We start from the raw sequence: 14,001 nt of genomic DNA, 5'->3' as shown, positions 1-14,001 counted from the left end.
TTTACCAAGCAGCCCCCCTGTAAATATCTACATGGCAAAATGCTGTGAGCTCGGGCCATGTAAAGATTTGTAAGACACGGTCTCTGCCCTGAAAAGAGGGTAGCAGGGGAAATGAGGGACATGTGCAAGACAAAGTCCCCTCCCCCACTCCACCCCACCCCACCCCCAAAAGTTTAAGAAACAGTGTTTTAGGTAATTTAGGAAAGTCTGTCCACCATTCTGCTCGGGGAACGTATACCTTAAAGTGAGCATGGAGTGTGAATCTGCTGTGCCTTCTCCACTCCTAGGTGCCTCTCATGGTATATTTTACCTTGGCAGAATGTCAATCCGTGTTTTAAAATATTTTTATTCACTGTGTAACACAAGGCAATTACTTTAGTCTGGTGTTAGGCTGGGAGAAAAATTGGGTTTGTTGGACTCTGATAGTTGCCAAACCAGTATAATGTATTTTACAGGTGCTTTAAGATTGTCAAAAGTAATTCTGATTTTATGTTTATGTTGCTTATTGACTTTGGAACTAACCTAATAGGATGTAACTGTTTATTTGATAAATGCCAAGTGAGTGTGTAAATAGGCAGTATGATCTATAGACATTTGACAGAAAAACAAGAAAGAAGTTCCACACTAGGACATCAAAGCAAAAAAGAAGATGGGATAACTTCAATGGCTGTTTTTTTAAAGTCCTACAAGAAAGAGCTGGCTTCTGATCATGGCCACAGAGGCAGTGAGGGGGGAAATGCAATAACATTATTATTCTGTATATCCTTCCTGCCTTCATTACCCCAGCACTGGGTCACCAGGCAAGAGCAGGGATTAAAGCAGCTCTAGACTAGAATTATGGCAGATGTAAGGGACAACTGGCAAATCTCAAGGTGAGAGGCTAACTGGAGACCTTCCACATAAAGATGGGACCCCAGAGGGCTGTATTCTCCATGTGAAGGTTAACCAGCAATAAACCTCCCTCCCACCTGTGCTCCACCCGCTCAGGCACTGAAAGAAATTGCCTGTCTTGAACCTTGGTGGTGAGTGAGATGAAGTAGAGGACTCTCTCCTGATCATTTATAACCACAAACTGGCTCTCATGTAAGCTTGGGCATGAATTCATATTCCCTAGGTGCTCCAAAAAACTTCAAACTGAGAATTTTGTTTAAGGTGGTCCTAAGCTAGTGGTGGCCCCAGGCATCCAGTCAAATTAAATACATATTTTTTCTGGAGAAATCCTCCTTCAACTCAAATCTCAAATAATTCCCACAGGTAACATTCTGAGAACTGTGGTGTCACAGTTTAAAATTACAAAACAAAAAAGGGAACACAGCGCCATAAGCAAAAGTCAGCAAAAATAACAGATAAAAACATCAGACCTGCAAAGACTAAGATATTGAAATTACCAGACATACAATTTTAAAAAAATTCTCATATGTTTAGAGAAATTAAAGGAGGGAATAAAAGTATGAGCAAAACCAAGAGGTTAAAATTATGACTAAAGCAGATTTGAAAAAGAACTAAGTAGCACTTGCAGAATGGAAAAAATATAGTAGTTAAAGTTTAAAATTCAACGAATGGGCTTAACTGCAGATTAGATCCAGCTGATGAGAGATTTAATGAGCTGAAGATGTATTTAAATAAATTATCTGGAATCTAGCACAGAAAGGAAAAGTGGTGGAAAACCCAAGTGAGAACCCCTAATAGACATCTAACTGGAGTTCTGGAAGAAAAATGGGGCAGGGACAATATTTGAAGAGCTCACAGCTGGAAATTTTCCAAAGCTGATGAAAGATACACAAATTGCAGTGAATCACAAGAAATCCACACCTAGACACACCATACTAAAACTTTAGAATCCCAAAGACAAAGAAAAGATGTTAAAAGCAGTTAGAGAGAAAAGAAGCCTTACCAAAGGAATGCCAATTTGGTTGACAGCATACAGCTCAACAGCAATAGTGGAACCCAAAACGCAGTTTAATCTTGCCATTGATGGCACGAAGCAATTACCAAACCAGAAATGTACTTAAAGCAAAAATCTCTTTCCAGGATAAGGATGAAATAAAGACACTTTTCAACACATAAAGCCCCAAAGAATTTGTCCCTAGCAAACCTCCGCAAAAGGAAAGAATCTGAAGAATGTATTTCAAATAGAGAAAGATGATACCAGAAAAAGGTCTGAGATGCAAGGAGGAATTATGAGCAAAGAATGTGTAAAAATATGGGCAAATGTAAACATAATAATCAGTGAAGTGATAATTATGTTCTTGTGTGATTAAAAGGGAGAGAGGGAATGAAAATATCCAACATTAATATCATACAAATCAAGAGAGAGGGTATGATCAGAGTTAAAGTAGCCTAACCTGACATTATACAATAAAAAGGTGAAGATATTGATTAACTTCAGCTCTACATAGTTTATACCAATGCAAAAATGAATAGAGTAACTACTAAAAGATTAGAAATGTGAAACTTCCAAAGTAGTAGAGAGGAAATGAAATGAGAAAAATAATAAATCCATAAGGATGAAAAGAAAACACTGAAAAGGTAGAACAAATAGAAAGCACACTTAAGATTGTAGAAATAAATAAAAATATTAGTAACTACAAAAACATGAGTGAACTAAATGTTCCAGTGACAGTCAAAGACTGATTCATCGGACAGATATTTACTGAGCATCTACTATGTGCTACACACTACTGTCAGCACTAGGCACACAGCACAGAGCAGTGAACAAAACAACCAAAAACCCCTAATGGGAGAGATAGACAACAAACCAAATATAACACAGATAGTACACTCGGCAGGTGAGTGTTCTTAGAGAAAAAGAAAAGCCATGAAAGGAGATAGAGAATAAGGAGAGGCACTATTCTAAACAGAGTAGTCAAGAAGAAGGTCATTTGGGTGAAACCCTGAAGGAGGTGAGGGAATGAGCTGGTGGTCATGAAGGGAAGGGAATTCCAGGCAGCGGGAACAGCATGAGCACATGCCTTGAAGGGGATCATGGCTGCTGTGTTTGGGAAAGACAAGGAGACCAGTGGGGCTGCGGTGTGGGGAGCGAAGAAGAGAGTGGGCACAGAGGGGCCTCAGGAGATGATGAGCGGCCAGACTATGAAGGACCCCACGAGCCAAAGCTGGTTAAAAGAGACACATCTCAAACATAAGTATATAAAAAGGATGAAAGGAAAAGGCTGGAAAACGATATACCAGGGGAATGTAGCTATAGTCATCAGACAAATAGATTTGTTTTTAATATGAGTAATATTTTTTGAACATCTTTATTAGAGTATAATTGCTTTACAATGGTGTGTTAGTTTCTGCTTTATAACAGAGTGAATCAGCTATACACATACATATATCCCCATATCTCCTCCCTCTTGTGTCTCCATCCCACCCTCCCTATCCCACTCCTCTCAGCGGTCACAAAGCACCGAGCTGATCTCTCTGTGCTATGCGGCTGCTTCCCACTAGCTATCTATTTTACATTTGGTAGTGTATATATGTCCACGCCACTCTCTCACTTCGTCCCAGCTTACCCTTCCCCCTCCCTGTGTCCTCAAGTCCATTCTCTATGTCTGCATCTTTATTCTTGTCCTGCCCCTAGGTTTTTCAGAACCATCAAAAAAAAAAAACAAACAACCTAATCCAAAAATGGGCAGAAGACCTAAATAGACATTTCTCCAAAGAAGATATACAGATTGCCAACAAACACATGAAAGGATGCTCAGCATCACTAATCATCAGAGAAATGCAAGTCAAAACTACAGTGAGGTATCACCTCACACCAGTCAGAATGGCCATCATCAAAAACTAAACAAATAGATTTTAAGGCAAAAAGCATGTCAAGAAATAAAGAGGATCACTGCATTATGGCTAAAAGTTCTAAAGATTCACCAGGAAAGTATTTAACTTTTTCTTGTTGACTTATTTTAACTAGTATATTTACTGACTTTTAAAATTAAATACAGTGCATACTTATGAAAAATGTATTGGGCAAAAATGAACATAACCGCAAAGAGAGATAGACAGATCCATCTTCATAATGGAATGTTTTAATGTAACTCAGTAATTGGTAGATCAAGTAGTCTGAAAAATCTTAAAATCTTCAATTTTAGGAAATCTGAACCACACAGTTAACAGGCTTGATATAACAGATATGTATAGAACATCACACTAAGTAAGTGCGTAATACACATTCTTTGCAAGTGTCTGTGGAGTATTTGTGGAAACTATGTAGTAGGCCTTAAATCACATTTCAAAGACCATATTCCCTGATCACAATGCCATAACAAAAAGGTAACTGGAAAATCCTCATGTGTTTAGAAATTAAGAAAGAGTTAACTCATCAGAAAAATCATAATTAGAAAATACTATTTATCAAAACCTGAGGGATATTAAAAAGTAATATTAAAGGAAAATTTATATAGGGAAAGGAGAGAGGCTGAAAGTTAATGTGCTAAGTATCTGATTTAAGAAGTTAAAGAAAGAACAACAACATAAATTCAAAGATAATAAAGATAAAAGAGGAAATTAATAAAATAGAAAATAAACTTATGGTTGTGAGGAACAAATAGGGACATTATTATACATCCTTCAGAGATTAAACAGATGGTAGGAAGATACTATGGATAACCTTACTTTGATACCTTTTTTAAACTTTGGTGAGATGGATACAATTTTAGTATTTAGCTTATAAAAATTTACTCAAGAAGAAATATAAAGCCCAAATATTCTTTTAATTATTAGGAAATTGAATCAAGAACAGGTCTTAACCGCAAATTCAACACTAGGCTTTTATGGTTTTACTGGCCATCCAAGGATCAGATATACCAATCTTCCACAAACTGTTCCAGAGTAGCAGAAAAGAGGGAACACTTCCTAACTCTTATTATCATCTTAATATCAAACCCTAACAAAGATAGTCCCCCACCCCCCAAAAGTTCTAAAATGATAAGATCTTAATTGTGTGTATAAATGGGAAAAAGTCTGAATAGAACATTAGCAAACTGAGTCCAGCAATGTTAAAAACGATATCATGATCAAGTTAGGTCCATCCCAGAGATTCGAGATTGTGTAATATTTAAAAATCGACTAATGTAATTTTCTGCAGTAACAGATTAAAGGGAAAAGAATCATATGCTCCTCTCAATGGATACAGAACGAGCATTTGATAAATTCAATACCCTCATGACTTTATAAAAATTCCTACCTAAGTAAGAATAGAAGGGAACCTAATGATAGAGTATCTCTACAAAAAAGCAACAGTAACTATCATGCTGTTGGCTGGGAAACCTTGAAAATATTCCCTTAAAGATGCAGAGCAAGACGAGGGAACCCATCACTTCTATCGAGTGTTGTACTGAAAGTCCTAGTCAGTAAAGTAGAACAAGAAAAATAAATGCCCTAAAAATCAGAAAGGAAGAAGCAAATCTGGCATTATTCTTACATAACGTATTTTTCTGATTGGAAACCCAAAACAAATGTTCAAGTAAATTATTAGCTCTATAGCTGATTCACTTTGTTATAAAGCAGAAACTAACACACCATTGTAAAGCAATTATACTCCAATAAAGATGTTAAAAAAATATTAGCTCTATAGGAGTTTTCCAAAATGAATTACATTTCTGTACATCAGCAACAAACAGGTAGAGCGTGTGATTATACAAAAGATACCCTTTGTATCAAAGTTATAATCATCAAAACATATAATGTACCTAGGGAAAAATCTAACAAAAGATATGTAAGACCTAGTATTTAAAAAATTACAAAACCCTATGAAGAGTCACTTAAAAAAAAAAAAACAAATTAATGGAGAGAGAAACATGTACATAGATTAAAAGTCAGTTTGGTAAGATGTCAGTTCAGTATATGCAAATCAGTCAATGTGATACACCATATTAACAAATTAAGGAATAAAACCATATGATCATCTCAATAGATGCAGAAAAGGCTTTTGACAAAATTCAACACCCATTTATGATAAAAACTCTCCAGAAAATGGGCACAGAGGGAACCTACCTCAGCATAATAAAGGCCATATATGACAAAACCACAGCAAATATCATTCTCAATGGTGAAAAACTGAAAGCATTTACACTAAGATCAGGAAAAGGACAAGGATGTCCACTCTCACCACTATTATTCAACATAGTTTTGGAAGCCCTAACCACGGCAGTCAGAGAAGAAAAAGAAATAAAAAGAATACAAACTGGAAAAGAAGAAGTCAAACTGTCACTGTTGGCAGATGGCGTGATACTATACATAGAATATCCTAAAGTTGCCACCAGAAAATTACTAGAACTAATCAATGAATTTGATAAGGTTGCAGGATACAAAATTGATGCATAGGGATTCCTTGGTGGCACAGTGGTTAAGAATCTACCTGCCAATGCAGGGGACACGGGTTCGATCCCTGGTCTGGGAAGATCCCACATGCCGCAGAGCAACTAAGCCCATGTGCCACAACTACTAAGCGTGCACTCTAGAGCCCACAAGGCACAGCTACTGAGCCCGTGTGCCACAACTACTGAAGCCCATGTGCCTAGAGCCCGTGCTCCACAACAGGAGAAGCCACCACAATGAGAAGCCCGTGTACCGCAATGAAGAGTAGCCCCCGCTCGCTACAACTAGAGAAAACCTGCATGCAGCAACAAAGACCCAACGCAGCTAAAAATAAAATAAATAAATAAATTTTAAAAGGATTGATGCACAGAAATCTTTTTCATTCCTATACACTAACAACAAAATATCAGAAAGAGAAATTAAGGAAACAACCCCACCTACCATCGCAACAAAAAGAATAAAATACCTAGGAATAAACCTCCCTAAGGAGGCAAAAGACCGGTACTCAGAAAACTATAAAACACTGATGAAAGAAATCAAAGATGACATAAACAGATGGAGAAATATACCATGTTCTTGGATTGGAAGAATCAATATTGTGAAAATGACTATACTACCCAAAGCAATCTACAGATTCAGTGCAATCCCTATCAAACTACCAATGGCATTCTTCACAGAATTAGAACAAAAAATTTTACAATTTGTGTGGAAACACAAAAGACCCTGAATAGCCGAAGCAATCTTGAGAAAGAAAAACAGAGCTGGAGGAATCAGGCCCCCCAACTTCAACCTATACTACAAAGGTACATTAATCAAGACAGTATGGTATGGGCACAAAAACAGAAATATAGATCAATGGAACAGGATAGAAAGCCCAGAGATAAACCCACACATCTATGGTCACCTAATTTATGACAAATGAGGCAAGAATATACAATGGAAAAAAGACAGCCTCTTCATTAAGTGGTTCTGGGAAAACTGGGTAGCTACATTTAAAAGAATGAAATTAGAACACTCCCTAACACCATACACAAACATAAACTCAAAATGGTTTAAAGACCTAAATGTAAGACCGGACAGTATAAAACTCTTAAAGGAAAACATAGGCAAAACACTCTGATGTAAACCACAGCAAGATCTTTTTTGACCCACCTCCTAGAGTAATGAAAATAAAAACAAAAATAAACAAATGGGACCTAATGAAACTTAAAAGCTTTTGCACAGCAAAGGAAACCATAAACAAGATGAAAAGACAGCCCTCAGAATGGGAGAAAATATTTTAAAGGAAGCAACTGACAAAGGAGTAATCTCCAAAATATACAAACAGCTCATGCAGCTCAATATCAGAAAAACAAACAACCCAATTAAAAAATGGGCAGAAGACCTAAATAGACATTTCACCAAAGAAGACATACAGATGGCCAAGAGGCACATGAAAGATACTCAACATGACTAATTATTAGAGAAATGCAAATCAAAACTGCAATGAGGTTATCACCTCACACCAGTCAGAATGGTAGTCATCAAAAAATCTACAAACAATAAATGCTGGAGAGGGTGTGGAGAAAAGGGAACCATCTTGCACTGTTGGTGGGAATGTAAATCGATACAGCCACTATGGAGAACAGTATGGAGGTTCCTTGAAAAGCAAAAAGAACTACCATATGACCCAGCAATCCCACTACCGGGCATATACCCTGAGAAAACCATAATTCAAAAGGATGCATGGACCCCAACGTTCATTGCAGCACTGTTTACAATAGGCAGGTCATGGAAACAACCTAAATGTCCAATGACAGATGAATGGCTAAGGAAGATGTGGTACATATATAAAATGGAATATTAGCCATAAAAAGGAACGAAATTGGGTCATTTGTAGAGACGTGGATGGACCTAGAGTCTGTCATACAGAATGAAGTAAGCCAGAAAGAGGAAAACAAATATCGTATATTAACACATACATGTGGAATCTAGAAAAATGGTACAGATAAATCTATTTGCTGGGCAGAAATAGAGACGTAGATGTAGAGAACTGACATGTGGACATGGGAGGGATGGGGAGGGTGGGAAGAATTGGGAGATTAGGATTGACATACACTACCATGCGTAAAATAGATAGCTAGTGGGAACATGCTATAAAGCACAGGGAGCTCAGCTCTGTGCTCTGTGATAACCTAGATGGGTGGGATGGGTGGGCGAGAGGGAGGTCCAAGAGGGAGGGGATACATGTATACATATAGCTGATTCACTTCATTGTACAGCAGAAACTAACACAACATTGTAAAGCAATTATATTCCAATTTTAAAAAATTATAAAACCCTGTGGAGAGTCACTTAAAAAAAAAACAAATTATTGGAGAGAGAAACATGTTCATAGATTAAAAGTCAGTTTGGTAAGATGTCACTTCACCCCAAAATTTATCTATAGATTGGAGAAGATATTAGTTGTTCTTTTTTTTTTTTTTAACTTAAGTTGATTCTGAAATTTACATGAAAGAAAAAAGGGTCAAGCCTAACCCTTATACTCTTAAATAATGGGAATGAGAGATAGGGAGCCATGTGTGACTTGTCTTACTAGATACCAAAAATTATTATCAAGATTATTATCAAGGGAGACTTCCCTGGTGGCGCAGTGGTTAAGAATCTGCCTGCCGATGCAGGGGACACGGGTTTGAGCCCTGGTCTGGGAAGATTCAACATGCCGCGGAGCAACTAAGCCCGTGTGCCACAATTACTGAGCCTGTGCGCTGCAACTACTGAAACCCATGTGCCTAGAGCCCATGCTCCACAGCAAGAGAAGCCACCACATTGAGAAGCCTGCGCACCACAACAAAGAGTAGCCCCTGCTCCCTGCAACTAGAGAGAGCCTGCACAGAGCAATGAAGACCCAATACAGCCAAAAATAAATAAAATTAATTTATTTTTTTAAAAACGATTATTAGGTAAAGTAATTAAGAGAGTGTGTTGTTGGCACAGAAGACTGGTCTTCTAGATGGAAACAGTTTATGGGAGAGAGGTATTGCAGTTTAAGGAGGAAAGGGTGGCTTTTTCAATAAATAATGCTAGGAAAATTAGTTATTGTGTGGGAAAAAAGTGAAAGTAGATCTGTTCTTCATACCCTACACAATTTTAGTTTGAATTAAAAACTTAAATACAAAAGGCAAAAGTGTCAGTATTTTTGTAAAACGTTATAGGACAATACATTATGACCATAATGTAAGGGAAAGATTTCTTAAATTAGACCCAGGAAGTGCAGACTAGAAAGGTAAAAACTCATCAATTTGACTATGTTCAAATTAGGAACTTCTGTTCTAAGACACCATAAAGATGTTGTGGGGTTTTTGTTTTGTTTTCCTTTTATCCTTAAGTTCTTCTGTATTAGAAATACATGCTAAAGTATTTATGAGTGAAATGATGCGTTATCTTGGGTTTTCTTTGAAGTATTCCAGGAGAAAAAACATGGGAGAGAGACGAAACAAGAATGGTAGGATGTTGATAATTATCGAAGCTAGAGGATGAGAACAGGAAGGTGTCATACTATTCTAGTTTGTGTGTATGTTTGAAATATTTATTTTAAAAAGTTTTTTAAAGAAACCATCCATTTTTATGGTGACTGCCCTGGATTTTCTGGAAGTTTTAACACTGAAAACAAAATCATTTTCTGAAAAGGTCACTTGTTAAGTGTATATCTAAATGCAATCTAATTTTTATCTCTGAATATGACTTTCCTTATAAATTAATAAATCATGAAACAACCTCTTTAAAAAAAAAAGATACCCTAAAGAGATTGAAGAAACAAATCACAAACTTGGTGAGGGTGTTTGCCACACACCCTAAAAAAATTAGTGTCCAGGTATTATTAAGCAAATAACTTTAAAAATCAATAAATAGTTTCTTAGATATGACATCAAAAGCATAAGCAACAAAAGAAAAAATAGACAAACTGGACATCATCAAAATTTTTAAATTTTGTGCTTCAGAGGATACCGTCGAAATGACAACCCACAGAATGGGAGAAAATATTTGCAAATTATGTATGTAATAAGGGACTTGTATCTAGAATATGTAGAGAAGTCTTAAAACTCAATGATTAAAAAGACAGCTCAGTTTTTTAAATGGGCAATGGATCTGAACAAGGCATTTCTGCACAGAAGATATACAGTGCCAATTAGCATATGAAAACATTCTCAACGGCATTAGCTACTAGGGAAATGCAAATCAAAATCATAGCAGAATACCACTTCATACCCACCAGGATGGCAGTATTCAAAAAAAGACAATAACAAGTGTTAAGAATGTGGAGAAATTGGAAGCTTCATACTCTGCTTGTGGAAATGCAAAATGGTGCAACTGCTTTGGGAAACAGTTTGGCAGGTCCTCAAACGATTAAACATAGTTACCATTATAACCCAGCAATATGTATATAACCCAACAGAAAGGAAGACATATGTCCAAACAAAAACTTGCACTTGAATGTCTTTAGCAGTATTATTAATAATATCCAAGAGGTAGAAACAGCCCAAATACCCATCAACTGATGAGGGAATAAATAAATATAGTATATATACACAATAAAGTATTATTCAGCCATTAAAAGGAATAGCGTACTGACGCATGCTACAATGTGGATGACTCTTGAAAACATTATGGTAAGTGAAAGAAGCCAGACACAAAGGATCACATATTATATGATTCCACTTCATATGCAATGTCCAGAATAGGCAAATCTATAGAGACAAAAAGTAGATTAATGGTTGCCTAGGTCTGGGGGGATGAGATGTATGGGGGTGATGGCTGAGATGTGGGTTTTCATTTCCTTTCGATGAATATGTTCTAGACTTGATAGTGGTGATGGATGCACTCTGAATATACTAAAAGTCACTGAATTTTACACATTGAAAGGGTAAATTGAATGGTATGGAATTATATCTCAACAGAGATGTTTAAAAACATCAAGAAGCAACAACTCAATAGGAAAATAAACAAAAGGCATATCCAGGCATTTTGCAGAAGGCAAAACGTGTGTGTAATACTAGGTACTTGAGAAGATGCTCAACCTCATGCCTAATCAGTCAGATGCTAATTGAAACCACAGTAGGATACCATCATATCCTCACTTGATTCGCAAAAATTTTAAATTCAGGCAACACCGCTTCTCCACATGTAGAGGAGGTTGCGGCTGGTGGGGAGGCTCATCCACTGGCAGAGGGGGTATGAATTGGTACCACTGCTTTGGAAAATAAGCTGACATTATTTTTAGAGGTTTGGAGATGCAAGTATTTATGACCCAACAATTCCACTCCTAAGTATCTATCTAAAGAAATTCTTCCAGTTGTGTGCTGAGATCACATATAAGAATAGTCACATAATAAAATAGCACTGTAAAATTCAAAACCACATAAAGCTAAAATAAAATGTGTAGGGATATAAGTATATGTAGTAGATAGACCTGTTTTTTAAAAGCAAACAAGGGGAAGATAAACCCAAAATTCAAGATAGTGGAAATGAGAAAGAATTGGGAGGGTCTCACAGGGGATGTAGGGTAATAGTTATGTTGTTCCTTTTCTTAAACTGGATGGAGAAATGTAGATGTGTACTTTGGGGGTGAAGGCAGGGGTTACAAGGCAGAGTGTTATCTGATAACCTAGCACGGAGGGAAGATTTAGACAAACTCTGGAGCATACATAGAGCAATTTTTCCATGTGGTTCAATATTGAATGCTAATAATGCTGACTCTGAGTTCCTAGAAAAGGCTAACTTATTTAGCATCTTTTATTTAAGAAGCAGAAGGGATAAAATGTTCTTATGGGGGGCCAGGAAAAACTAAGAAAACGACACAAAAAAGCAGCAGCAGCAGAATGGGAGTGTTTTAGAACCGTTTCCAACAAAAATAGTTAAAATTAATAGTTTTTTACTGCAAAGTGATGTTCATTTATTTGGGCCACAGCTACTTTATTCTTCAGTCATGCAAACTAATCCAAACATTCCTGTAAATTAGTAAAACCCCACGTGCTCATTTCAGATACTCAGTGGTTGGTTGACTTCCTCTTTTTCAGATCCCGCTCACACTAAAAGATGAAGCACGGACACGCGGAGGAGGAACCTATTCACTACTGCACTGCTCCTGGGTGCGTGACTCCAGTGAAGCATCCACCAGCGCTGCAAGGGGTCCAGAGTATTGTTTTTTGCTGTTTCAGTCCCCAGTGCCTACCAGCAGAAGTGGCAGTAGATTGTTGCCTGTCAGCCAATCCAGACTTTTCCTGAGATGACAGGAAAACATGTCAGCTGGGTTTCAGTGGAACTTGGCAGTGGGGACATTCAGCGGAAGCGATATATACCCCACCAGAGCACACGTGTATCTTTTACCCCTTTCACCCCCTCTGCCACCTGCTTAGGTCTTCTCTGTTCCTCTCCTGCTACCACACAGAGATGATATAAAAGAGGCTCTTGGCTATTTGCATTTTGCTTCCTCTTCTTTTCCAGATTGCAGTATTAAGCTTTACCTCCTAAAAGCCTAAAATCCCAACAACATTCTTTACCAAAGTTGTTCTTCCCTTGCAAGAGGGTTTGGGGGAAAGAGGGAGTTTATATCACAAGTTTCCCGGAGAGTGAAAAAAAAGTCCGTGTACTGCTGACCACACGAGCCACGGTAAAGGCACCCTTTGGAATTACTGATTTCTAAAATTAATAAAGTCTATTTTTATTTTCTTTTTTTTTCCATTTACTAATCTCCAAACAATCAGTATTCACAAACGAGATTGAAATAGGCCCAACTTCTCATTTTATTTCATTGCTGGGCAATTTTTTAAACTTCAGGTAAGGGCTTCCCTGGTGGCGCAGTGGTTGAGAATCCGCCTGCCAATGCAGGGGACACGGGTTCGTGCCCCGGTCCGGGAAGATCCCACATGCCACGGAGCGGCTGGGCCCGTGAGCCATGGCCGCTGAGCCTGCGCGTCCAGAGCCTGTGCTCCGCAACGGGAGAGGCCACAACAGTGAGAGGCCCGCGTACCACAAAAAAAAAAAAAAACTTCAGGTAAGAAATGTGAGCTATAAAGAGATGTTTTATTCTTATATTTGGTTTCAACAGATGGTGGGTCCATGCTCTTCCCCAGGGGCAGCTCCAGCACCTGGGAGGCTGGGGCATGCAAATGTCTCCATTATCAGACCACAGCAGATGGGTCCTCCAGTGGCACGTGAATCTGTATCCAGTTGCACAGTGTTTACCAAAACAGTTCATCAGAATGATGCAGCTCAGCCCCCTGGTTGCTTTCTGCTTTACCTCTGCTTTCTTGCTTCCTCATCTGTCCTAGGTCCTCTCTCTGGCCTTCACTGGAGAAAAGGTTGAAAGGTGACTGCAGAGCCCACTGAAGGTTGACTTAGCTGCTGCAGGGAGTTATTGGGGGAGAATCCAGCATCTGGGGTTTCCACAACAAAGTCCTGTAGATTCAGCATTGAAATCCTAAAAGAAAAAGGACCCCCAAAAAGGCAGAGAGAAGAAGGGCTCTATTGCCTTCCTGGTGAACGAAAACAGGTTTGAGCCCAATGAAGCATTCTGTTTGCTTGTGAGGGATGAAGTCTGTCAGTTGCAGGAGAAAAGAGAGAATGCATTCCAGGTGTTCCTGTGACTTCTGGTTAGTAGTTTGAGGACCATCTTAACTGTTTTGCTAATTTGGTTAT

At 38.1% G+C, this 14,001-nt stretch overlaps 1 protein-coding gene across 20 annotated transcripts in view; it reads left to right on the top strand.

Annotated features, from left to right (window-relative positions):
* TTLL5 (tubulin tyrosine ligase like 5) overlaps positions 1 to 13,032 on the top strand; it is a 318,155-nt gene extending 305,123 nt beyond the window's left edge. For all 20 annotated transcript variants that reach the window (XM_067028048.1, XM_067028041.1, XM_067028055.1 and 17 more), the window contains one exon: positions 12,381 to 13,032. Coding sequence is in view for 16 of the 20 variants with exons in the window: in XM_067028041.1 (XP_066884142.1) it covers positions 12,381 to 12,403 (23 nt within the window). In the remaining 4 variants the exon portion in view is untranslated. The remainder of the gene's footprint in view (positions 1 to 12,380) is intronic.
* Positions 13,033 to 14,001: the final 969 nt, after the last annotated feature.

This window comes from Kogia breviceps, chromosome 3 (assembly GCF_026419965.1).
Source record: "Kogia breviceps isolate mKogBre1 chromosome 3, mKogBre1 haplotype 1, whole genome shotgun sequence".
Taxonomy (NCBI): Eukaryota; Metazoa; Chordata; class Mammalia; order Artiodactyla; family Physeteridae; genus Kogia; species Kogia breviceps.
The sequence above is the reverse complement of the archived record's forward strand: the minus strand, read 5'-3'. Positions and strand labels throughout refer to the sequence as shown.